Source organism: Staurois parvus, unplaced genomic scaffold, assembly GCF_062004578.1.
Source record: "Staurois parvus isolate SC_StPar_1 unplaced genomic scaffold, SC_StPar_1.0 ptg000996l, whole genome shotgun sequence".
Taxonomy (NCBI): Eukaryota; Metazoa; Chordata; class Amphibia; order Anura; family Ranidae; genus Staurois; species Staurois parvus.
The window spans coordinates 362,849-389,734 of NW_028318792.1; the positions used below are offsets into that span (position 1 = coordinate 362,849).

A 26,886-nucleotide genomic window follows, 5' to 3' on the forward strand; every position below is an offset into this window, starting at 1 on the left:
TATTAGGGAATGGCTACACGAGGTAGATAATGTTTATGTGACGTGGAAGAAACGGTAGCCACTGAATTGACCGAGAAATACCGTAAACTGTGGACTGCCTGGTTTTTGTTTCGATATTCTGAGGATTTTGATCAGTGGGTTGCTGGATAATGTATACTTTAATGTTTTGTAACTCCTTTTTTATATGGCTTACTGCCCTGAAATAACCCTTTTATACTGCTTACAGTTATTTATCTACTTGCTAATATTTTGTCATTGTGTATGCTTGCAACTCTACGAATTCTTCATTATGATCACCCAAGACATTGGTCACTGCCATCATTGTCAAAATTTGTTTCTTCTTCTTATATTTTGGATAACGTTCCTGAGCCATTGGTTTGAGGCTGTTATTTCTTATTCTGTGATGTTGATACTTACCCAAACTGTGTCCATATCATGCAATGCTAATGGCTGAAAAGTATCTCAATCTCGTTGTGTCTACCCTTTTTCTCTTCTACCCTTAAATTGTGCATTCTGTACTTTTGTATTTTGTTTGAAATAAAAATTCTATTGTAAAAAAAAAAAAGGGGGCCACTCTTAGGAGCTCAGTGAATTCAAGTGTGGTACCATGATAGGTTTCTACCTATTCCACAAGTGAAATTATCCTGCTACTAAATATTCCATGGTCAACTGTTAGTGGTATTATAACAAAGTGGAAGCAACTGGGAACAACAGCAACTCAGCCACAGAGTGGTAGGCCACCTAAAATGACAGAGCAGGGTTAGCGCATAGTGCGCAGAAGTCACCAACTGTCTGCAGAGTCAATAGCTAAAGATCTGCAAACTCCATGTGGCTTTCAGATTAGCACAACAACAGTTCATAGAGGGCTTCATAGAATGGGTTTCCATGGCCGAGCAGCTGCATTCAAGCTGTACATCCCCAAGTGCAATGCAAAACGTCAGATGCAGTGGTGTAAAGCACACCGCCACTGGACTAGAGAGCAGTGGAGACTTGTTCTCCGGAGTGACGAATCTCTGTCTGGCAATCTGATGGACGTGTCTGGGTTTGGTGGTTGCCAGGAGAACGGTACATGCCTGATTGTATTGTGCCAAGTGTACAGTTTGATGGAGGGGGGATTATGGTGTGGGGTTGTATTTCAGGAGTTTGGCTTTGTTCTAGTGAAGGGAACTCATAAGACCCCAGCATACCAAGACATTTGGATGATTTCCTGCTCCCAAATTTGTGGGAACAGTTTGGGGATGGCCCCTTTCCTGTTCCAACATGACTGCACACCAGTGCACAAAGCAAGGTCCATAAAGACATAGATGAGCGAGTTTGGGGTGGAGGAACTTGATTGGCCTGCACAGAGTTCTGACCTCAACCTGATAGAACACCTTTGGGATGAATTAGAGTGGAGACTGCACCTCACAAATGCTCTTCTGGAAGAATGGTCAAACATTCCCATAGACACACTCCTAAACCTTGTGGACATCATTTCCAGAAGAGTTGAAGCTGTTGTAGCTGCAAAGGGTTGCCAACTCAATATTGAACCCGACGTACCAAGACTGGGATGCCATAAAGTTCATGTGTGTGTAAAGGCAGGCATCCCAATACTTTTGCCAATATAGTGTATTTTTACTACATAAAAATGTGCTGCAGTAACTTAAAAACTACATAACTACATACAAATGTGCTGCGGAAGTCCAGTCAAAATTAAAAAAATAAAATAAAAGCCAGCAGCTACAAAAACTGGTATGGTCTTGTATTGGTTTTGGAGGGGACCCCACGCCATTTTTTTTTTTTCAATTTTGGCATGGGATTCCCCTTTAAAATCCATACCCACTCCTTGACAGCCATGCTGTGTAATGGTTTTTAAGAACGCCGGTGGACACCCACTCCTTAGCAACCAGCTAAAGTCACAAACTGCATAAAAATGCAAAAAAAACCCCATAGCAAAAATAGGTGTGAAAAACAAAATGCCCCCAGAAAGTGAATCAACCACCATTTGTATATATGTGAACCTAGCCTGAAACAGCCATGCTGCTGTTTGCATGTGTTACATAACCTCCAACATCTGCCATAGCTGCCTTTACATGTATTAAATCTAATGACTGGCTTCATCGCACTGGAGGCATAGCTGCAGGAGGAATACTAAAGAAATGTACATAGGCTGACTACCCTACCATAAGTTGGTTTTGGCTTGCTACTTGTTCCAAATGCTTACAAGTGTACATATTTTTGAACTATTGGCTGGAGTATCCCAAAATACTCTTGAACTACTAGACTGTCCTGCTTCATATTTCATGTCAGTTGAGTCCTTTACCACAGTAGGGAGATTTTGTGATTGAGTAACTGCTTTTTAATAACCTGGGATGATGGTGTGCATTTTTGTACCAATCACACTACTGGGTGTCTATGCTGGACCACTAAACAAAGAAAAAGAACTGTGGCAATACAGACACAAACTAAAGCTATTCTTTATGAAAATATAAAAAAAAGTGTTTTTTATGTCAATGCAATAAAACCAGGCAAACCATCAATATACAGTATCTCACAGAAGTGAGTACACCCCTCACATTTTTGTAAATATTTTATTATATCTTTTCATGTGACAACACTGAAGAAATGACACATTGCTACAATGTAAATTAGTGAGTATACAGCTTGTATAACAGTGTAAATTTGCTGTCCCCTCAAAATAACTCAACACACAGCCATTAATGTCTAAAGTGCTGGCAACAAAAGTGAGTACACCCCTAAGTGAAAACGTCCAAATTGGGCCCAAAGTGCCAATATTTTGTGTGGCCACCACTATTTTCTAGCACTGCCTTAACCCTCTTAGGCATGGAGTTCACCAGAGCTTCACAAGTTGCCACTGGAGTCCTCTTACACTCCTCCATGACGACATCACAGAGCTGGTGGATGTTGGAGACCTTGCACTTCTCCACCTGCCGTTTGAGGATGCCCCACAGATGCTCAATAGGGTTTAGGTCTGGAGACATGCTTGGCCAGTCGATCACCTTTACCCTCAGCTTCTTTAGCAAGGCAGTGGTCATCTTGGAGGTGTGTTTGGGCTCGTTATCATGTTTGAATATGCCTGTGACCCACTCCCCGAAGGGAGGGAATCATGCTCTGCTTCAGTATGTCACAGTACATGTTGGCATTCATGGTTCCCTAATGAACTGTAGCTCCCTAGTGCTGGCAGCCCTCATGCAGCCCCAGACCATGACACTCCCACCACCATGCTTGAATGTAGGCAAGACACACTTGTCTTTGTACTCCTCACCTGGTTGCCACCACACACGCATCTGAACCAAATAAGTTTATCTTGGTCTCATCAGACCACAGGACATGGTTCCAGTAATCCATGTCCTTAGTCTGCTTGTCTTCAGCAAACTGTTTGCGGGCTTTCTTGTGCATCATCTTTAGAAGAGGCTTCCTTCTGGAATGACCGCCATGCAGACCAATTTGATGCAGTGCGCAGCGTATGGTCTGAGCACTGACAGGCTGACCCCTCTCCCCTTCAACCTCTACAGCAATACTGGCAGCACACATACGGCTATTTCCCAGAGAACCTCTGGATATGACGCTGAGCACGTGCACTCAACTTCTTTGGTCGATCATGGCGAGGCCTGTTCTGAGTGGATCCTGTCCTGGCAAACTGCTGTATGGTCTTGGCCCCCGTGCTGCTGCTCATTTTCAGGGTCTTGGCAATCTTCTTATAGCGTAGGTCATTTTTATGTAGACCAACATTTCTTTTTTTTCAGATCCTCAGAGTTCTTTGCCATGGGGTGCCATGTTGAACTTCCAGTGACCAGTATGAGAGAGTGATAACACCAAATTTAACACACTTTGCTGCCCATTCACACCTGAGACCTTGTAACACTAACGAGTCACATGACACCGGGGAGGGAAAATGGCTAATTGGGCCCAATTTGGCCATTTTCACTTAGAGATGTACTCACTTTTGTTGCCAGCGGTTTAGACATTAATGGCTGTGTGTTGAGTTATTTTGAGGGGACAGCAAATTTACACTGTTATACAAGCTGTGCACTTACTACTTTACATTGTAGCAGGGTGTCATTTCTTCAGTGTTCCCACATGAAAAGATGTAATATATTTACAAAAATGTGAGGGGTGTACTCACTTCTGTGAGATACTGTATAATGAACATCATAATACACACACCTGGTCCTTCCCCTGTTCCCTCCCAACCTCCCCCCCCATATAAGACCACCCAGTGACCCCACACCACAATCCTCATACTCCAGATGATATATGTGATGATCACAAATCGGCACCAAGACCCTAATAAGTAAGGAACCACCCTATCTAATAAACTAACATGGTAATTGGAGGTCAGCGCTCAATCTGAATCGCATTTCAATGTCACACCCACAACATCTGATAACGAAAAACAAATGTCCCCACAAAATAAAAGGATGGGCAATCCTGTTATGCAGTTACTTGTGAATCTATAATGATGGGGATGGCTGGAGCAAAGTCCACTGAACAGATGTGGCAGTTCAGAGCAATTGTAGCCGGCTGATGCAGTTCATGCACAAAGGATGGCACCACATGGATGGCCCAGGCTGCATACCTATACATCTGTGTGCAAAAGCACTCAAACAGTTTTCACCCCTCTTGGTGTTCTGGATATCGATACTGAAATTTTATAGATGGGCAACTCCTATCCTCATATTGATTAGTGGTTCCAAATTAATTACTGCAGTAGGGAACAGACGCAAAAAGATACTCAGCATCTTTCCAAATAACTGTTCTGTTTATTCAGCACAACTGAATTTTTTTCATACACATGATTATGTAGGTATCACATTAATATTTCATTGGTACATTTATGGTAACAAGGGGTGTTACATAGGCAGGCTAATTTCTAATCAGGATTTGAAGGAATGCAAACATGTAATGAAAACATTATTAGTGCCGTGTGCGCAATGAGTGCAGTGTACAACACGTAGGCAAAACATACAAAATAGAATACAATTTTATGCTAAATTACAAATTTCCTTTACACTCGGGACTAAGCTGTCTCCAAATGCAGGCTCCAAGGCAGTGATGGTGAAGTAGCCGCTGTATAACAGGAGCAGGTGCAACGAGGAGTCCCTTCGCTATGTATGCAGCCAAATCCAGCTCTAAACCTCTCAACCCGCTGGTATAGAGACTGATCAGAGCTGCTATGGCCAGCTAATGCAGTTTGTGCATGCTGGACCTCTGGCTGGATGTAGCTGTATACACACTTTAGGCACTAGCTTGCCTTGCTGAATGTGTCATGTTGGAGAAGGATGCAACTATGGGAATCTGTGACTTAACTAAATGATTTTACAATGACAGAGACCAACACTGATTAAGGAGGAACATGGTAGGAACAAGGAGAGTTTACCTGGAATGTACCAAACAGCAATAAACGGAAAGTTAGAAACTGAACAGGTAAAACAATAACAGCAAGATACAGTACAGTTCAATGCAGAAACTGAAAAATACTTATAGGCTGGACAGAAAATCAAACATTTCAGGTTGACCATATAGGCTAAAAGACTTTCTCATTTACAGTGCCTTGAAAAAGTATTCATACCCCTTGACATTTTACACATTTTGTCATGTTACAACCAAAAACGTAAATGTATTTTATTGAGATTTTATGTGATAGACCAACTTAAAGAGGCACATAATTGTCAAGTGGAAGGAAAATGATAAAAGGTTTTCAAAATTTTTTACAAATAAATATGTGAAAAGCGTGGCGTGCATTTGTATTCAGCCCTCCTAGTCAATACTTTTGTAGAACCACCTTTTGCTGCACTACAGCTGCAAATCTTTTTGGGGATGTCTCTACCAGCTTTGCACATCTAGAGTGAAATTTTTGCCCATTCTTGTTTGCAAAATAGCTCAAGCTCTCTCAGATTGGATGGAGAGTGTCTGTGAACAGCAATTTTCAAGTGTTGCCACGGATTCTCAATTTGATTTAGGTCTGGACTTAGACTGGGTAATTCTAACACATGAATATGCTGTGATCTAAACCATTCCATTGTAGCTCTGGTGAACCTCCACCCCAGTCTCAAGTCTTTTGCAGACTCTAACAGGTTTTCTTCTAAGATTTCCCTGTATTTGGCTACATCCATCTTCCCATCAACTCTGACCAGCTTTCCTATCCCTGTTTAAGCAAAGCATCCCCTCAACATGATGCTGCCACCAACATGTTTCACGGTGGGGATGGTGTGTTCAGGGTGATGTGCAGTGTTAGTTTTCCACCACAAATAGTGTTTTGCTTTTAGGCCAAATTGTTCAATTTTGGTCTCATCTGACCAGAGCACCTTCTTCCACATGTTTGCTGTGTCCCCCACATGGCTTCTCGCAAACTGCAAACAGGACTTCTTATGGCTTTCTTCCAAAAATGCCTTTCTTCTTGGCAGTCTTCCATAAAGGCCAGATTTGTGGAGTGCATAACTAATAGTTGTTAATAGTTGTGGATCTCTGCAGCTCCTCCAGAGTTACCAAGGCCTCTTGGCTGCTTCTCTGATTAATACTGTCCTTGCCCACCCTGTCAGTTTAGGTGGACTACCATGTCTTGGTAGGTTTGCAGTTGTGTCATACTCTTTCCATTTTCGGATGATGGATTGAACACTGCTCCGTGAGATGTTCAGAGCTTGGGATAATTTTTTATAACCTAACCCTGCTTTAAACTTAACATAACTTAACAACTTTATCCCTAACCTGTCTGGTGTGTTCCTTGGCCTTGATGATGCTGTTTGTTCACTAATGTTCTCTAACAAAACTGTGAGGACTTCACAGAACAGTTGTATTTATACTGAGTTTAAATTACATACAGGTGGACTCTACTAAATAGGTGACTTCTGAAGGCAATCAGTTCCACTAGATTTTAGTTAGGGATATCAGAGTAAAGAGGGCTGAATACAAATGCACACCACACTTTTCAGATATTTATTTGTGAAACATTTTGAAAACCATTTATCATTTTCCTTCCACTTCACAATTAGACCAACACAAAGTGGCACATATCACATAAAATCCCAATAAAATACATTTATGTTTTTGGTTGTAATATAACAATGTCAAGGGGTATGAATATTTTTTCAAATAAAAAACATAAATGTGCAGCGCTGTTAAAACCAATAAATAAATACATATATAAACATGTAAGAAAGTGCACACAAATATATAAAGTGACACTGTGCATCTATGTATGTGCCACTAGAATATGTGGCCAATATAAACGTGAAAGAAACACTGTGTCTAAAACATAAGTTCAGAGTGCAGGTGTGAACAAGATCTCAAATGATCTTCTGGTATCCAAAAGACACAGATTGTGGATAAGGTGAGACAATTAAAGTGTAGATTGCGCACTCACCAGATACGCAAACTTTTTGCGCATTTGTATGATATAATAAGGACATCAGACATCAGACATCTCATCAAAAAGGTCTGGTCAGATCTGGTCAATGCCTCCTTCGCTATCCCACGGTTTGCACTACGCCTTCCCAAATGGTAACCACTCTGCGGATGTACCTGGCTCCCACAGGAGCTCAGAAAGAAACAACAGAGGAGGCCAGTAGTGCAATATTGCCTTAGGATGTTTATTCCACACAATGGGTATGTATACAGCAAGAAAGCAAATAAAATAGATTACTGACCGATTGCAAGCTGCTGCCGGGACCCCTTGTGGTGCCGGCGGTAAGGCGTCAAAACAGCTACAGCCTGACTCTGACGCGTTTCGAGCAAGTGCTCTTAGTCATAGGGTGTCCTGGCCATGAGCTGTTGATGCCGCACTGTCCTTTAAGTAGTGGGAGTGGTGCGTGTATCATTGCCACGCGCCATCTTCCCAGAGATAAATGTCCTCACAAGCGGCGCTATTTTGGCGTAGTCCGGACTGACTGCACATGTGCGAGCGTGTGTCAGATCCCGGAAACATCGCTATACCATCATATAGGATCACCAGATAAAAACATGTTACCATGGAGATATTACAATCCAGTGTAAGTCCCGGACCCAATTTCAAATAAATAAATAAATACCAAAAATGGGGGGTATACCAATTAAACGGCAATTCTCTCAGGTATGGCTACATAAAAGAAAACTTAATTTATCCTTATTAAAAAGGACTTTATTGTTCCAGTCCAAGGATAAAATAATACTTTAAAATTAAAATTATATCTAAGCATATAGCTACATATAGCACAGGTGATCCTATATTGGTAATGTTACACATATTGCACCTTGCAAAAAGATTTTTTATGACTTATTGCAACATGATCGTACTTGATATAAAGGATATTCATAAATACATCAAAGCAAAGAGATATATGTCACACTAAATATCTTATTGTGTGGCATTTCAGAAAGGCATTAGTATGATTTGTTAATATTATCTATCTAATAAAACTACATATGTAACTATGCAGTACCTATAGGCATATTACAATAGTATATGTATATGCATGTATGCTATTATTTATGATCTATAGCACATTTATTATAAGATATATAAAAATAAAAATAAGATATAAAAAAGGATAAATATAAATATCCCGTATCTTATAATATCTTGTAAAAATGCATATATACATGCATATATAAAATCTGTCAATAATTGTAAACGTATAGTGATACATATATCGTATATAACGTATAGTGATACATATATCACATAAATATCCCATATCTTATAATATCTTGTAAAAATGCATATATACTTGCATATATAAGTGGACGCTGCAATAACCTATTCCATCAGATGATTACGCCAAGTAAATAAATGGCTAAAAAATAATAAACTACATGGGCCTGATGGCATTGTGGCAGGTTACTACAAAAAGTTTGCTGACCAACTCATTGCGCACAAAAGCCTTCAACAGTATCTCGAAGGGAGGTATGTTCAGGAGGGAGGCATTATTTGTTTCTATTTCTGTGGTTCCTAAACACCTTTTTTTTTTTTCTTTTTTTTTTTATTTAAATATTTGTATTTGTAGTATTTGTATTATAAAATACATATTCTATCATTACTCACATATACCATACAAAATCATTCCTTTTATCCCTTTCTATCATTATTCCCTTACCCCCCTAAATAGAAACCCCCCACTCTGCATTTCTCCATAGCATCTTTTCCTTAGTAAGAGGTACTTCCACCTATCCCACTCTACTGCTTCATATTTTTCACCTTGGACACAAAATCTTCCCATTTTCCCCACCTCCCATAATATAACCCCATCTTGTCTTCTTGCATATAATACAATTTCTCCATCTTGCATATCTGATTCACTCTTTCCACCCAATCCTCTTCTCTCGGCACCTCTGAGTTATGCCAAAACTTAGGTATCAACCCCTTTGCCACATTTAGATAGTACCATATACCCGAGTCCTTATATTTGTTCACTGATAGCTCTATTATGTAATAGACACAACTCTGGATCCAATCCTATCTTTATCCCAGAGATTTTCCCAATTAAATAAACCACTGTCTGCCAAAAATCTTGAATCTTTGGACACTCCCACCATATGTGCCTATCTTTCCACACCCCTGGCAACACTCTGATGTATTCTCCCCACACATCTTATATTCAACATTCGGTGAAATGTGCCATCTTGTTAAACACTTATAATTAACCTCCACCTCTCTCATGCTTACATTTTCATGTGTTAATCTATATATTTTTCTCTGTTTGTCTTCATCGATTTCTATCCCCAACTCCCTTTCCCATTTTACTATATACATTGGTTTTGTGTGTGTATCTAACTCAGTGAGAATCTTATAAACTTTTGCCGTGCCCCGCTTCCCATCCCCACGTGACTCCAACAACCTCTCAAACAAGTTCCAATCTTTTCTCGATCTCAAAGGTTTCGGAAGACTCCTAACAAAGTGTTTTAATTGGTGATATCTCCACTCGTCTATCTTAATAAAAAGTTCCCTTTTATCCTTTTTCAAATCCTTAAGTGTTCTCAATTCCTGCCCTTCCATGATATCCCTCAATTGGATATCCTCCTTTTTAAACCATTTTCCTGTGGCTTCCTCCCTACCTGGAGGAAAATACTCCGTGTTCCTTAGTGACATTAATTGTGAATTAAAATCCCATTTCATGAGCTTATGCAAATTATCCCAAACCTTTAAAATATTTACTGTATAAACACTCGTGGTATCTTTTAATCCTCTATATTGTGCTGAAACCCATATGATTTTACTCAAATTAACTCCACTTAATTCGTTTTCAATTTTAACTCACCTTTTCCCCTCTGGGTTGTGTGTCCAGTTATAAATTCTTGCATGAAGTGCTGCTCTATAATACCTCTTAAAATCTGGCACTCCCAATCCTCCCTTCTCTTTATTTCTACTCAACAGATCATAAGATATCCTGTTTTTTTTATTTTTCCAAATATATCTTATTAGCATCTTTTTAATCACCTTAAAAAAAACCTCTGGAAGTTTAATTGGGATCATCTGGAATTTGTATAGGATTTTAGGTACTATCACCATTTTTATCAGATTTATGCGCCCCATCCAAGACGGGTTACCTCCTCCCAATTTCTTAAGTTCCTCCTTAATCTCATTTAAAAGTGAGATATAATTTATCTTGTACAAATCCGTATATAAAGCAGTGAGTTTAACCCCTAAATATTTTATCTCTCTATCTTTCCATATAAAAGGGAATTCTTTTTGTATCTTTTCTTTTTCACTATTTGGTAGATTTACATTTAAGATCTCAGCCTAAACCCCAAATTAATACCACCTCCTGGTCTGATTACAGGCTAATCTTCCTCCACAACTAGGATGTTAAATTGCTAGCCAAAATACTAGCACTTAAGGATCAATTCAGTTGACAATGTGTCAAGCTGGGATCATGTATGTAAGATCATACACCTCACTTACCATGTCAAAATCAAGAATATCCTTATCTTCTTCTTCCATCCTTAGATCTCAGAAAAGCTTTAAATTCAATATGATGGTCTTGTCTTTCATATCTATTGCCTAAACGGAGATTAGGTCCTAATACTGTATCTGTAGTTGGGTTGCTTTCTTATATACTTCCCTGTATGGTTACGTCTGATAGTCTGGTTTCAAGTCAACCACCGTTCCAGTGCTTAGTGGCACTAGATAAGAATGCTTTCTTTCCCCACTCCCTTTTCACCTTTCTCATTGAACCCTTGGCTCAGTTAATAGGAGCAAATCCAATTGTTACAGGGATTTCTGTTTCAGACACTGATCATAGGATAAGTTTATTTGGTGATGATGTGATCCTTCATCTCACCAATCCTGTTACCTCCTTGCCAATTCTTTTAGCTATACTCTTTAGATTCATTTTAACTCTAGTCTTTGACTGAATGAGCCAAGTGTAAAGCACTCAATATATCCCTTCCAACGCCACAATTCCTGTGGCTTCCTGAATATTTACCCTATCTAGGAATATCCTTCATAACATCCAATGATACTCCTTATTCCACAAATAATCCTTTGCTGATACGTAGGCTTACAGCCTGGAATAATTTACATATCTCCTGGTTGGACAGGGTAGCAGTAATTTAAATGACCTATTTTCCTGGTTAGGTTAGACCTCCCAAATATAGCTAGATACTACCGGCCTGCTCAGTTGGCCCTGATCCCTAAATTACACATGACATCCAAATCCCCTCTCTGGGTTGCTCTAGAGGTGCCGGATTGGGATCCAGTCTGCATACATAACCTTGTAAGGCTGGCTCCATATAGTAGACCTCACCTGGTAAACCCCATTGTGGAACATACAATGCAGGTGTGGGATGCCAATAAATATTCTGGAGGCTTGATGTCGCCAAATATACCTCTCATGTCTATGGTGCAAAACTCACCTTTTCTTCTCGCATATCATTGCTGCTCAAATTTTGCAACATGGATTAAGCCGGACACAACTAGTTCCATCAATGGAACTGTTAGATCTCACCAGAGTAAACCCTTTTTGGAATGCAGTATTAAATTCCCAGAAGGTCCTCCTGTATTTCACACCCTTCAAACAACATTGTAGAGATACCTGCATGCTCCAGGTTTAATATCATTTATACATGCTTTACTAGCTGCCCCTACTACATCCCAATTCCCGACGTGTAACTGACAAAGGCATACTGATTTAGGGTTGACTATAGAGGAAGAGGAATGGTACCAACTCTTGGAAACTGTGAAGCTTAGTTCTCAAAATGTGCTAGCTATTGAAACTAACTATAAGGTCCTGACAAGATGGTATATGGTCCCTGTTTGTGTTGCCTATTATGTACCTGGCTATACATCTCTGTGGCCAGTTGGGTACCTTCTACCAAATCTGGTGGTCCTATCCAGTGGTTTCGTTATTTTGGATTAACAGTCTCTCACTCCTTGCCAATTTTATGGGAAAATTGATCCCCCAGATACCAAAAATTGCCCTGGATTATGGTAAGCCACCAGGCCTTTTTTAAAGCACAATTTAGACTTCTGGGACACATCCTCACTCCAGTGAAACCTTTTTTGTGGCAAAAAAGCCCCTCAGAAGTGTCATTATTGTCCTTTTTTTTTTTCCAGAATTAAAAAATAGACTGTGGAAAAAAAAGTAAATACACAGTTTAAAGTACCAGTACAAAAATAACATATCAAATACACTAAAAATGGGAAGATTGTCAGTGTTCGAAGCATGTTTATACACCTGTCTGATACATCTGCTCTTCTCTCCTCCATTTTGTTGCATTCTTCCAGATATTTTCACACAACGTACCTCGGAAATCAGGTCTCATGCCCTTAGAAGATCCAGCCAGGTGAAGAATATTGACTGATTCTATGCAGATTCTGCAGAGTAAAGATGATGTCTAGGGAGCGATGAGGAGATGGGCCTAATTGTACTAAATGCTGGACTTGCATGTCTGGTAAAATAACAATCTTGTAAATATCCTTTTGTTTGTATGCAAAGGAAAATAATCTTTTGAGTGCAACTAGTACATTTTGATCTAATCAAAATATTTTTAGCTTTTACCCCTAAATTTCTTGCTAATAATGAACCACTCTGACTTTCTGAAGTGGTCTAGTTTAACTTCATAATCAAAAATCTCTTCTGCAATGTGTAAGCAAACTAATGGTGGGGGGTTCAGTGTTTTTCTATAGAGGACTGAGCTTAACATGCACCTGGGTAAAAAAATGAGGTACTGCTACAACGGTACACAAACTAGTTCTGAACCAATGAAAGGTAAAGCAACAGGTTCATCTTCCATCAACTGCTTTGACTTGCTTTTCCTTCAACCCCGATTCACTCCATACCCTGGGAAAGATAAGAGAAACACCCAGTACTTCTAGGTATGGGGGAGCATCTGACTTGTGACAATGCTGTTACTTGGTGATTGGCCATTTAGACACCGATGCTCTGTCATGGGATGTGGAGTCCCTAGCCCTGTGCAAGGATTTACTTGGAGCTTACACAGGATATCTTCTCCTTGCTTCCACGGTTAAAAAAAAAAAAGGCAGAGGAGCAAATGAACGTAAGCAGCCTTGAGGCAGAAGATCTTCTACAGACGACCACATAAAAAATAACTAATACAGCTCTTATAAATCAAAATCTTCCACACATGCTGTATAATATTTGAGTAGATATCGGTCATTGTTGAAAGTTTGCAGATGACCAAACATGGAGCATCAGCTGAGAATGCCTACTGTAAGTAGTCATAATACACATGTGCGCCTTTCAAGGGTTGTATGCTGTATATTCAGGCCACACAATGGCCATGTTTTTTTTAGTGTCATTACTTGCACTGAAATGCGTGGTGTTTCATGTTCCCTTACCAGAAGACAAACATACATAATGTATATGTTGGGCTCTGTCGGTTGTAAAATGTAAATTATTGTCTCTATTCAAGTGTATATAGTAATCTACACAAATATGGCATTTTTCAGTTACTGTGAAGATGACAGATCAAGGTATGATGAATAAAATGACAATGGACATGTCGGATTCCATGTCAAATGAATGCATCAACATTCCCATAGCAGAAAATGATACATCTGTAAAGGTAATGTACAATACATTTTAATGGGGAAAAGTTGATGCTGCCCGTAGTTAGCAACTGACAGGCATGTGTTCGTTTGCTAACCTGCTTTGGAAAAAAAAATGTTTCTTATAAGTATATAGAATGGATTTAATACAAAGCACTTTTACAGAGTTCATCAAACAGTTTATATCCATCTCTGTTCATTGAAGAGGTTCACAAAATGCTTTCTCAACTGCACTAGGGACAGCTTGGTCAATCACTAATTACCCAATTTCAATAATCCTGTTTTTGGTAGAAACTGAAGCAGATAAAGGAAACTCAGACAGACAAACATGGCTTTGGTTATTGTGCTGAGGGTTTAGAACTTAATTTTAGAACTGTTCCTGCACCTCTGTGTCTCTTCCCAGCAGGATAATTGGGCAGACCTTTTATCCTGTTCTTCATTATTATGGTCTTCATTAGAGATGAGCGAAGTATTCAAAAATTCGATTCGACTGATTCGGCGAATTCGTGGAAAAATTTTGATTCGAGTCGAATATATTCGCTGCGAATTTAACTTATAAAAGGGTGTTTCTAGGCTTCAGAGAGCCTTTATATTAGTGCAGAACACTGTACCTTTAATTTAAATGCCCTTGGAGTCTGCTGGGGAAGAGAAATAATACTGACAGTCAGTATGACATGCAGATGAGTGCCGTCGATCTTAGAATCACCGCACACTTCACTCATTTGGGCAGTCACGGGGCCAAAACCAGAGTGTGGAGCCACAGTGTGGCGGTGGAGGCAGCAGCAATGGGAGGCCATACAGCACCCTATGACAAAAATGGAAACCACCAGCAGTGTGAGGAGACCTGAAAGTGGCACATGGCAGAGTGTGGCAATGGAGACAGCAGCAATGGGAGGCCGTACAGGGACCCATGACACACTCTGGACCTGGCAGCAGCATGAGGAGGCGGTACAGGGGCCCATGACAGATTACGGGCCTGGCAGCAGCATGAGGAGTAGGTACAGGGGCCCATGACAGATTACGGGCCTGGCAGCAGCATGAGGAGTCGGTACGGGGGCCCATGACACACTCTGGACCTGGCAGCAGCATGAGGAGGCGGTACAGGGGCGCATGACAGATTACGAGCCTGGCAGCAGCAACTTGGACAGGAGGACGTTCAGCTTCTGCACCGTCGGGTGCGTGCTCGCAAACTGTTGTCTCTTGGAAACGTATTCCAAGAAAGACTGCTGACGGAATCTGTGAAGAGGAGTAGCAGGAGAAGGAGCATCTGAACGAGCGGAATATGCCAACAAGCGACAACAGGGGCCCATGACAGATTACGGGCCTAGCAGCAGCATGAGGAGTCGGTACGGGGGCCCATGGCAGATTACGGGCCTGGCAGCAGCAATGGGAGGCCCGTAATCTGCCAGCACCCTATGACAAAAAATGTAACACACCAGCAGTGTGTGAGGAGACCTGAAAGTGGCACATGGCAGAGTGTGGCGATGGAGACAGCAGCAATGGGAGGCCGTACAGGGATGCATGAGAGACTCTGGACCTGGCAGCAGCATGAGGAGGCGGTACAGGGGCCCATGGCAGATTACGGGCCTGGCAGCAGCTATGGGAGGCCCGTAATCTGCCAGCACCCTATGACAAAAAATGGAACACAACAGCAGTGTGAGGAGACCTGAAAGTGGCACATGGCATGAGACACTGTGGACCTGGCAGCAGCATGAGGAGGTGGTACAGGGGCCCATGGCAGATTAGGGGCCTGGCAGCAGCTATGGGAGGCCCGTAATCTGCCAGCACCCTATGACAAAAAATGAAACACACCAGCAGTGTGTGAGGAGACCTGAAAGTGGCACATGGCAGAGTGTGGCGATGGAGACAGCAGCAATGGGAGGCCGTACAGGGACCCATGACACACTCTGGACCTGGCAGCAGCATGAGGAGGCGGTACAGGGGCCCATGGCAGATTACGGGCCTGGCAGCAGCAATGGGAGGCCCGTAATCTGCCAGAACCCTATGACAAAAAATGGAACACAACAGCAGTGTGAGGAGACCTGAAAGTGGCACATGGCAGGGGCATGATTCATGGCGGATTTAGTCAGTTGTGTCAGGAACTGGTGGTTTGAAATCCAGACTAATCCACGCCTGATTCATTTTCACAAACGTGAGTCTCTCCACACTTTGGGTGGACAGTCGTGTCCTCCGCGGAGTTACAATACCTCCTGCCGCACTAAACACGCACTCCGATGCCACGCTACTGGCCGGGCATGACAGCCTTTCAAGGGCAAATTCAGCTAGTTGGGGCCAAAGGTCAAGTTTCATTGCCCAGTAGTCAAGGGGATTGTCTACCTCGGTTGGCAGGGTGCTGTCCAAGTAGGCCTAAGCCTGTTGTTTGAGGTCCTGCTCCAGGTCCACCTGATGCTGCTGCTGCTGCGGCTGGTTAGTAGTTTCCTCACTGCGCTGGTGAAGAAAGCTACTCATCATCGACTGCAGACTGAGGCAGCCGCTGCTGTTGGAGCTGCCACTGCTCCTACCACCCCACCCCTCCCCTGCTGCCATGGCAGCGGAACGCGAGCGCACAGGGCCCACAGTGTCTGAGGATGGACGTTGGCGCAGAAAGGCAGAGACCAGCTGACTCCATAGGTGGTTTTTATAGTACGTTATTTTGGCCTCCCTCTCAGCAGGTGTGAAAAAGGTCACCATTTTTGAACGGTAGCGAGGGTCCAACAAGGTGGACAGCCAAAAGTCATCCCTCTGTCTGATGGTTATTATTCGGCTGTCGCTACGCAAGCAACCGAGCATGCTATGGGCCATTTGTGCCAAGGAATGCGAGGGACTCCCTGCCTCCATCTCCACAGCATACTGCCACGGTGCGTCTGGGTCCTCTGTCTCCTCCTCCTCCTCCTCTACCAGATGCTCCTGCTCCTCCACTCCTGTCCGCTGAGTGGAAAAACCACCCATTTCACTCAATAATTCCTGAGCACCAATGTCCTCCTCTACCTCCTCCTCTTCTTCCTGTCCTGCCCCCACAGGGGTCATGTGGCGTTGAGATCTGTGCGCCACATCTACCGCACCCTGACCGGCTGGAGACAGCAGCAATGGGAGGCCGTACAGGGACCCATGAGAGACTGGACCTGGCAGCAGCATGAGGAGGCGGTACAGGGGCCCATGGCAGATTAGGGGCCTGGCAGCAGCTATGGGAGGCCCGTAATCTGCCAGCACCCTATGACAAAAAATGGAACACACCAGCAGTGTGTGAGGAGACCTGAAAGTGGCACATGGCAGAGTGTGGCGATGGAGACAGCAGCAATGGGAGGCCGTACAGGGACCCATGAGACACTGTGGACCTGGCAGCAGCATGAGGAGGCGGTACAGGGGCCCATGGCAGATTAGGGGCCTGGCAGCAGCTATGGGAGGCCCGTAATCTGCCAGCACCCTATGACAAAAAATTGAACACACCAGCAGTGTGAGGAGACCTGAAAGTGGCACATGGCATGAGACACTGTGGACCTGGCAGCAGCATGAGGAGGTGGTACAGGGGCCCATGGCAGATTAGGGGCCTGGCAGCAGCTATGGGAGGCCCGTAATCTGCCAGCACCCTATGACAAAAAATGTAACACACCAGCAGTGTGAGGAGACCTGAAAGTGGCACATGGCAGAGTGTGGCGATGGAGACAGCAGCAATGGGAGGCCGTACAGGAACCCATGAGAGACTCTGGACTTGGCAGCAGCATGAGGAGGCGGTATAGGGGCCCATGGCAGATTAGGGGCCTGGCAGCAGCTATAGGAGGCCCGTAATCTGCCAGCACCCTATAACAAAAATGGAACACACCAGCAGTGTGAGGAGACCTGAAAGTGGCACATGGCATGAGAGACTGTGGACCTGGCAGCAGCATGAGGAGGCGGTACAGGGGCCCATGGCAGAATAGGGGCCTGGCAGCAGCTATGGGAGGCCCGTAATCTGCCAGCACCCTATGTCAAAAAATTGAACACACCAGCAGTGTGTGAGGAGACCTGAAAGTGGCACATGGCAGAGTGTGGCGATGGAGACAGCAGCAATGGGAGGCCGTACAGGGACCCATGAGAGACTCTGGACCTGGCAGCAGCATGAGGAGGCGGTACAGGGGCCCATGGCAGATTAGGGTCCTGGCAGCAGCTATGGGAGGCCCGTAATCTGCCAGCACCCTATGACAAAAAATGGAACACACCAGCTGTGTGAGGAGACCTGAAAGTGGCACATGGCATGAGACACTGTGGACCTGGCAGCAGCATGAGGAGGCGGTACAGGGGCCCATGGCAGATTAGGGGCCTGGCAGCAGCTATGGGAGGCCCGTAATCTGCCAGCACCCTATGACAAAAAATGGAACACACCAGCAGTGTGAGGAGACCTGAAAGTGGCACATGGCAGAGTGTGGCGATGGAAACAGCAGCAATGGGAGGCCGTACAGGGACCCATGAGAGACTCTGGACTTGGCAGCAGCATGAGGAGGCGGTATAGGGGCCCATGGCAGATTAGGGGCCTGGCAGCAGCTATGGGAGGCCCGTAATCTGCCAGCACCCTATGACAAAAAATGTAACACACCAGCAGTGTGAGGAGACCTGAAAGTGGCACATGGCAGAGTGTGGCGATGGAGACAGCAGCAATGGGAGGCCGTACAGGGACCCATGAGAGACTCTGGACTTGGCAGCAGCATGAGGAGGCGGTATAGGGGCCCATGGCAGATTAGGGGCCTGGCAGCAGCTATAGGAGGCCCGTAATCTGCCAGCACCCTATGACAAAAAATGGAACACACCAGCAGTGTGAGGAGACCTGAAAGTGGCACATGGCATGAGAGACTGTGGACCTGGCAGCAGCATGAGGAGGCGGTACAGGGGCCCTTGGCAGATTAGGGGCCTGGCAGCAGCTATGGGAGGCCCGTAATCTGCCAGCACCCTATGTCAAAAAATTGAACACACCAGCAGTGTGAGGAGACCTGAAAGTGGCACATGGCATGAGACACTGTGGACCTGGCAGCAGCATGAGGAGGCGGTACAGGGGCCCATGGCAGATTAGGGGCCTGGCAGCAGCTATGGGAGGCCCGTAATCTGCCAGGACCCTATGACAAAAAATGTAACACACCAGCAGTGTGAGGAGACCTGAAAGTGGCACATGGCAGAGTGTGGCGATGGAGACAGCAGCAATGGGAGGCCGTACAGGGACCCATGAAACACTGTGGACCTGGCAGCAGCATGAGGAGGCGGTACAGGGGCCCATGGCAGATTAGGGGCCTGGTAGCAGCTATGGGAGGCCCGTAATCTGCCAGCACCCTATGACAAAAAATGTAACACACCAGCAGTGTGAGGAGACCTGAAAGTGGCACATGGCAGAGTGTGGCGATGGAGACAGCAGCAATGGGAGGCCGTACAGAGACCCATGAGAGACTCTGGACTTGGCAGCAGCATGAGGAGGCGGTATAGGGGCCCATGGCAGATTAGGGGCCTGGCAGCAGCTATGGGAGGCCCGTAATCTGCCAGCACCCTATGACAAAAAATTGAACACACCAGCAGTGTGAGGAGACCTGAAAGTGGCACATGGCATGAGACACTGTGGACCTGGCAGCAGCATGAGGAGGCGGTACAGGGGCCCATGGCAGATTAGGGGCCTGGCAGCAGCTATGGGAGGCCCGTAATCTGCCGGCACCCTATGACAAAAAATTGAACACACCAGCAGTGTGAGGAGACCTGAAAGTGGCACATGGCAGAGTGTGGCGATGGAGACAGCAGCAATGGGAGGCCGTACAGGGACCCATGAGAGACTCTGGACTTGGCAGCAGCATGAGGAGGCGGTATAGGGGCCCATGGCAGATTAGGGGCCTGGCAGCAGCTATGGGAGGCCCGTAATCTGCCAGCACCCTATGACAAAAAATTGAACACACCAGCAGTGTGTGAGGAGACCTGAAAGTGGCACATGGCAGAGTGTGGCGATGGAGATAGCAGCAATGGGAGGCCGTACAGGGACCCATGAGAGACTCTGGACTTGGCAGCAGCATGAGGAGGCGGTATAGGGGCCCATGGCAGATTAGGGGCCTGGCAGCAGCTATGGGAGGCCCGTAATCTGCCAGCACCCTATGACAAAAAATTGAACACACCAGCAGTGTGAGGAGACCTGAAAGTGGCACATGGCAGGGGCATGATTCATGGCGGATTTAGTCAGTTGTGTCAGGAACTGGTGGTTTGAAATCCAGACTAATCCACGCCTGATTCATTTTCACAAACGTGAGTCTCTCCACACTTTGGGTGGACAGTCGTGTCCTCCGCGGAGTTACAATACCTCCTGCCGCACTAAACACGCGCTCCGATGCCACGCTACTGGCCGGGCATGACAGCCTTTCAAGGGCAAATTCAGCTAGTTGGGGCCAAAGGTCAAGTTTCGTTGCCCAGTAGTCAAGGGGATTGTCTACCTCGGTTGGCAGGGTGCTGTCCAAGTAGGCCCAAGCCTGTTGTTTGAGGTCCTGCTCCAGGTCCACCTGATGCTGCTGATGCTGCGGCTGGTTAGTAGTTTCCTCACTGCGCTGGTGAAGAAAGCTACTCATCATCGACTGCAGACTGAGGCAGCCGCTGCTGGTGGAGCTACCACTGCTCCTACCACCCCACCCCTCCCCTGCTGCCATGGCAGCGGAACGCAAGCGCACAGGGCCCACAGTGTCTGAGGATGGACGTTGGCGCACAAAGGCAGAGACCAACTGACTACATAAGTGGTTTTTATAGTACGTTATTTTGGCCTCCCTCTCAGCAGGTGTGAAAAAGGCCACCATTTTTGAAAGGTAGCGAGGGTCCAACAAGGTGGACAGCCAAAAGTCATCTCTCTGTCTGATGGTTATTATTCGGCTGTCGCTACGCAAGCAACCGAGCATGCTATGGGCCATTTGTGCCAAGGAATGCGAGGGACTCCCTGCCTCCATCTCCACAGCATACTGCCACGGTGCGTCTGGGTCCTCTGTCTCCTCCTCCTCTACCAGATGCTCCTGCTTCTCCACTCCTGTCCGCTGAGTGGAAAAACCACCCATTTCACTCAATAATTCCTGAGCACAAATGTCCTCCTCTACTTCCTCCTCTTCTTCCTGTCCTGCCCCCACAGGGGTCATGTGGCGTTGAGATCTGTGCGCCACGTCTACCGCACCCTGACCAGCCATTGTTAACAGCATTTGTTCCAGGACGTGCAACAGAGGAATGACGTCGTTCATCCCATAGTCCTGCCGACTCACGAATAGCGTGGCCTCCTCAAAGGGCCTGAGCAAGCGGCAGGTGTCACGCATGAGCTGTCAATGGCTGACATCGAAGTTACACAGGGGAGTACCTTTATCCGCTTGTAACATCAGGAAATCGGTGATGGCCTTTCGCTGTTCGTAAAGGCGGTCTAACATGTGTAGGGTTGAATTCCACCTTGTTGCAACGTCACAGATCAGGCGATGCTGTGGAATTCCGTTCTGCCGCTGCAGCTCAAGGAGGGTGTGCTTTGCGGTGTAGGAATGGCTGAAATGCATGCAAAGTTTACGTGACATTTTAAGGATGTCTTGCAGTGGGATGGTGGATTTTAGGAACCGCTTGACAACCAGATTGAACACGTGAGCCATGCATGGCGCATGGCACAACCTTCCTTGACGCAGAGCAGACACCATGTTCTTTCCGTTGTCGGTCAACATGGTTCCGATTTTCAGTTTGCGCAGAGACAGCCATCTGTCGATTTCTCTGTTTATTACACTCAGAAGTTCCTCCCCTGTGTGACTACGTTCGCCAAGGCATACCAGGTGCAGCACAGCGTGACACCGTTGCGCCCTGCACATGTGATATGCCGGTCGGGTAATGGGACTTGGCACGGGGGTGGCGGCTGAGGACACGGCGGAAGAAGAGGTGGTAGAGGCGGACATCTTTTGTGGACCAAGGACGTGCAAACGTGGAGGCAAAAGCGGCGTGACCTGTCCAAGTTGCTGGTGCGGCTGTGACGGCACCACGTTCACCCAGTGGGCCGTAAATGACATGTACTGTCCCTGACCGTAGTTACAGCTCCACACGTCGGCGCTGCCGTGCACTTTGGCAGAGACCGACATGCTTAAAGACTGGCCCACCATCTCTACTACATGTGAATGCAGGGCTGGCACTGCCTTTTTGGCGAAGAAATGACGGCTTGGCACTCTCCACCGCGGCGCGGCACAAGCCATCATTTCTCGGAAAGGTGCTGAGTCCACCACTTGGAAAGGGAGGGACTGCAGCACCAGCAACTTAAACAGGAGGACTTTCAGCTTTTGCACCGTCGGGTGCGTGCTCGCAAACTGTTGTCTCTTGGAAACGGATTCCAAGAAAGACTGCTGACGGAATCCGTGAAGAGGAGTAGCAAGAGAAGGAGCATCTAAATGAGCGGAAGATGCCAACGAGCGACAACTCCCCTCAGCAGAGGTGTTGGAGCCTTGACTGGCTGATAGAGGGCGATTGACGTCGGGTGACGGAGCAAGTAACGGAGCGGGTGATGGAGCGGGGGCTGGGGCAGGCAGAACCGCCGTATCTTTATCACGGTTTTCCCAGGCCACCAAATGGCGATGCTGCATATGCTGACGCAACGCTGTAGTCCCAACATGGGCCCCCTGGCCACGCTTGACTTTCTGGCCACATAGTCGACATACGGCTACGTTTACTTCCTCGGGCGGCTTGACAAAAAATTGCCACACCGCGTAGTAGGAAACTTTGCCCCCGATACTCCTCACTGGCTGACTGCTGCTTCCTCCGTGCACACCGGCACCACTACTGGCCGTGGTGGCAGGCTGCAGTGGAGCTGGTGCTGTACTCCATGGCCGTTTGCCTCCACTGACACTGCTGCGACCCTGCTGCCTCCTGGGCAACCCACCGACTGTTTTGCTCGCTGCCAAGCTGCCACCCTCTTCTCCTGATGATGCGGAAGCAATAGCCTGATGACGACGAGGCTGCCAAGTGCGATCAGCCTCCTCATCATCAATTAGGGTCTCCGCCTCACTACTAGCCCCCTCGGCTGCGTGTGGGTCAGGAGACAGACCTGTCTCTAGACCGGCTACTGAGCCACTCTCCTCGCCACTACTTCTTCGCCTGGCTGCTGAAGAGGCGGATGTCTCCCCCCGTTCCTGACCGCCCTCTGTTAGCTCTTCCTCACTGTACAGTGGGGCTGAGCCCACAGCATGCGATACTTCGCTTGGTGAGGGAACACCAAAGGACAGGGGCAGGTAGAGGACACGTGATTTCAGTGGGCTTGCTCCCGGGCCATGCCAACTAACGGTTGTGTCTGACGTACCCACCGACCGTTGGCTGTAGGTGTCAGAGGTGACCTGGGAAGAGGAAGACGACCGAGCCAACCAATCGATGACGGCAGGGTTGTCGGTGGAGACACGACCGCTGGATGACACCGGGAGCACTGGCCTCTGGCTGCGAATAGTGCTGCCTCGACCCCTTCCTCTGCTGCCACGTCTGCTCGCTCCTAAAACATTGCCTCCTCTGCCACTCCTCTGCATGTTGTCTGACATACTCTTTAATTAAACGATTCTGTGTCCCTGAGTAACAATTCTGTGTCTGTCCCTGAGTAACAATTCTGTGTCCCTGAGTAACGTTTCTGTGGCCCTAAGTAACAGTTCTGTGGCCCTCAGTAACAATTCTGTGTCCCTCAGTAACAATTCTGTGTCTGTCCCTGAGTAACAATTCTGTGTCTGTCCCTGAGTAACAATTCTGTGTCCCTCAGTAACAATTCTGTGTCCCTCAGTAGCAATTCTGTGTCCCTCAGTAGCAATTCTGTGTCTGTCCCTGAGTAACAATTCTGTGTCTGTCCCTGAGTAACAATTCTGTGTCTGTCCCTGAGTAACAATTCTGTGTCCCTCAGTAACAATTCTGTGTCCCTCAGTAACAATTCTGTGTCTGTCCCTGAGTAACAATTCTGTGTCTGTCCCTGAGTAACAATTCTGTGTCCCTCAGTAACAATTCTGTGTCCCTCAGTAGCAATTCTGTGTCCCTCAGTAGCAATTCTGTGTCTGTCCCTGAGTAACAATTCTGTGTCTGTCCCTGAGTAACAATTCTGTGTCCCTGAGTAATGTTTCTGTGGCCCTAAGTAACAGTTCTGTGGCCCTCAGTAACAATTCTGTGTCCCTCAGTAACAATTCTGTGTCTGTCCCTGAGTAACAATTCTGTGTCTGTCCCTGAGTAACAATTCTGTGTCCCTCAGTAACAATTCTGTGTCCCTCAGTAACAATTCTGTGTCCCTCAGTAACAATTCTGTGTCCCTGAGTAACTATTCTGTGTCCCTCAGTAACAATTCTGTGTCCCTCAGTAACAATTCTGTGTCCCTGAGTAACAATTCTGTGTCTGTCCCTGAGTAACAATTCTGTGTCTGTCCCTGAGTAACAATTCTGTGTCCCTAAGTAACGTTTCTGTGGCCCTAAGTAACGGTTCTGTGGCCCTCAGTAACAAATCTGTGTCCCTCAGTAACAATTCTGTGTCTGTCCCTGAGTAACAATTCTGTGTCCCTAAGTATCGTTTCTGTGGCCCTAAGTAACGTTTCTGTGGCCCTAAGTAACGATTCTGTGGCCCTAAGTAATGTTTCTGTAGCCCTAAGTAACGTTTCTGTGGCCCTAAGTAACGTTTCTGTGGCCCTAAGTAACAGTTCTGTGGCCCTCAGTAACAGTTCTGTGGCCCTCAGTAACAATTCTGTGTCCCTCAGTAACAATTCTGTGTCTGTCCCTGAGTAACAATTCTGTGTCCCTAAGTAACGTTTCTGTGTCCCTAAGTAACGTTTCTGTGGCCCTAAGTAACGATTCTGTGGCCCTAAGTAACGATTCTGTGGCCCTAAGTAACTTTTCTGTAGCCCTAAGTAACGTTTCTCTGCCCTAAGTAACGTTTCTGTAGCCCTAAGTAACGTTTCTGTGGCCCTAAGTAACGGTTCTGTGGCCCTCAGTAACAATTCTGTGTCCCTCAGTAACAATTCTGTGTCTGTCCCTAAGTAACAATTCTGTGGCCCTAAGTAACGTTTCTGTGGCCCTAAGTAACGTTTCTGTGTCCCTAAGTAACGGTTCTGTGTCCCTCAGTAACAATTCTGTATCCCTCAGTAACAATTCTGTGTCTGTCCCTGAGTAACAATTCTGTGTCCCTAAGTAACGTTTCTGTGGCCCTAAGTAACGGTTCTGTGGCCCTCAGTAACAATTCTGTGTCCCTCAGTAACAATTCTGTGTCTGTCCCTAAGTAACAATTCTGTGGCCCTAAGTAAAGTTTCTGTGGCCCTAAGTAACCTTTCTGTGGCCCTAAGTAACGATTCTGTGGCCCTAAGTAACGATTCTGTGGCCCTAAGTAACGTTTCTGTGGCCCTAAGTAATGTTTCTGTGGCCCTCAGTAACAAATCTGTGTCCCTCAGTAACAATTCTGTGTCTGTCCCTAAGTAACAATTCTGTGGCCCTAAGTAACGTTTCTGTGGCCCTAAGTAACGTTTCTGTGGCCCTAAGTAACGGTTCTGTGTCCCTCAGTAACAATTCTGTATCCCTCAGTAACAATTCTGTGTCTGTCCCTGAGTAACAATTCTGTGTCCCTAAGTAACGTTTCTGTGGCCCTAAGTAACGTTTCTGTGGCCCTAAGTAACGTTTCTGTGGCCCTAAGTAACGATTCTGTGGCCCTAAGTAACGATTCTGTGTCCCTCAGTAACAATTCTGTGTCTGTCCCTGAGTAACAATTCTGTGTCCCTAAGTAACGTTTCTGTGGCCCTAACTAACGATTCTGTGGCCCTAAGTAACGTTTCTGTGGCCCTAAGTAATGTTTCTGTGGCCCTAAGTAACGATTCTGTGGCCCTGACTAACGTTTCTGTGTCCCTAAGTAACGTTTCTCTGTCCCTAACTCTCTCCCTGAATACAGTCAGGTCTGCCTCTGTTGAATGACTGGAGGCAAATGGAGAATTCTAAAATGGCCGCCATTTATAGCTCGACCATTACACTGTGCTGGCTGGCTGGCTGCTGATTGGCTAATGCGATCACATGTCATGAATGAATGCATTATGGGTCAGCGCGCCTTGTCTGCGCGCCTTCCCAGACATCCCCGCTCCGTCGCCGCCATTTTAGGAAAAATTTTCCTAATATTCGAAACGAATTCCACTTCGCCTACTTCGATTCGCTCATCTCTAGTCTTCATCCCAGGATGCTTACCCTTTTTTTTCCTAACTGTTGACTTTGACTTGACTTTCAAGGTTTTTGAGAAAATGTGAGGAGGGCCAATAGGAAGAGGAGACCAGTGCCATTTTTTTCTCCAGGGTAACAAGTTTTTAAATTCCACTAAATATTATCTTTGGATACATTCTGCAAAACATGCTCCTCAGTTTATCAAACCCTTCACAGTTCCTGCCAAAGGTAGCTGCAATAACCTATAAATTTCAGTTGCCTCCATTCCTTTGTCTCCACAATTAATTACAGAAGTCCCTCCTCAAAATGATAATTTATGCATTATCACGGATCTACCCCTCCTTGCCCTGTTTCATGGATCTGGAAAATTAGTACACAGTGGAGCAAATTCCTGACTTCAGGTTTCTACTCTTCTTGAAAAGGCTATTGATCTGAGGAGCACTCTTGGGTCTTCAAGATGGACTTACATGCTGCCTGACTGCTCAAATGCTTCTATCTTCGGCATTCAAAAAAACAAGGAGCCCTAAGAGGGGGTATTTTGATGGGTCAGTCCCAACAAAGCGCCAGTCAGATTTCTGAGAAATATTGATTCGTAGATTTCTTTAACGCTGCTGTTTATTCTGTGTTTATTCCATGTCCTATGCCTACTTCTAGTTCACTGTACCTGCTACCTGTATTATGTTCTACCATGCATGGTACCCTGCTTCTTCTACCCTCGCTTTGTTTGGTCCCTACTATACTGCTGACTGATCTCCTGGTTATCACACT

The 26,886-nt window shown here is 45.7% G+C and overlaps 1 protein-coding gene across 2 annotated transcripts in view; it reads left to right on the top strand.

Moving 5' to 3' along the window:
- LOC149441380 (uncharacterized) overlaps positions 1–26,886 on the top strand; it is a 62,136-nt gene that overhangs the window by 12,168 nt on the left and 23,082 nt on the right. The window contains exon 2 of one of the 2 annotated variants that reach the window (XM_089657414.1): positions 13,886–14,001. The exons of the other annotated variant lie outside the window; for it this stretch is intronic. Within the exon in view, the coding sequence (XP_089513540.1) occupies positions 13,897–14,001 (105 nt within the window). The 5' untranslated portion in view covers positions 13,886–13,896. The remainder of the gene's footprint in view (positions 1–13,885; positions 14,002–26,886) is intronic. 2 annotated transcript variants of the gene reach the window in all.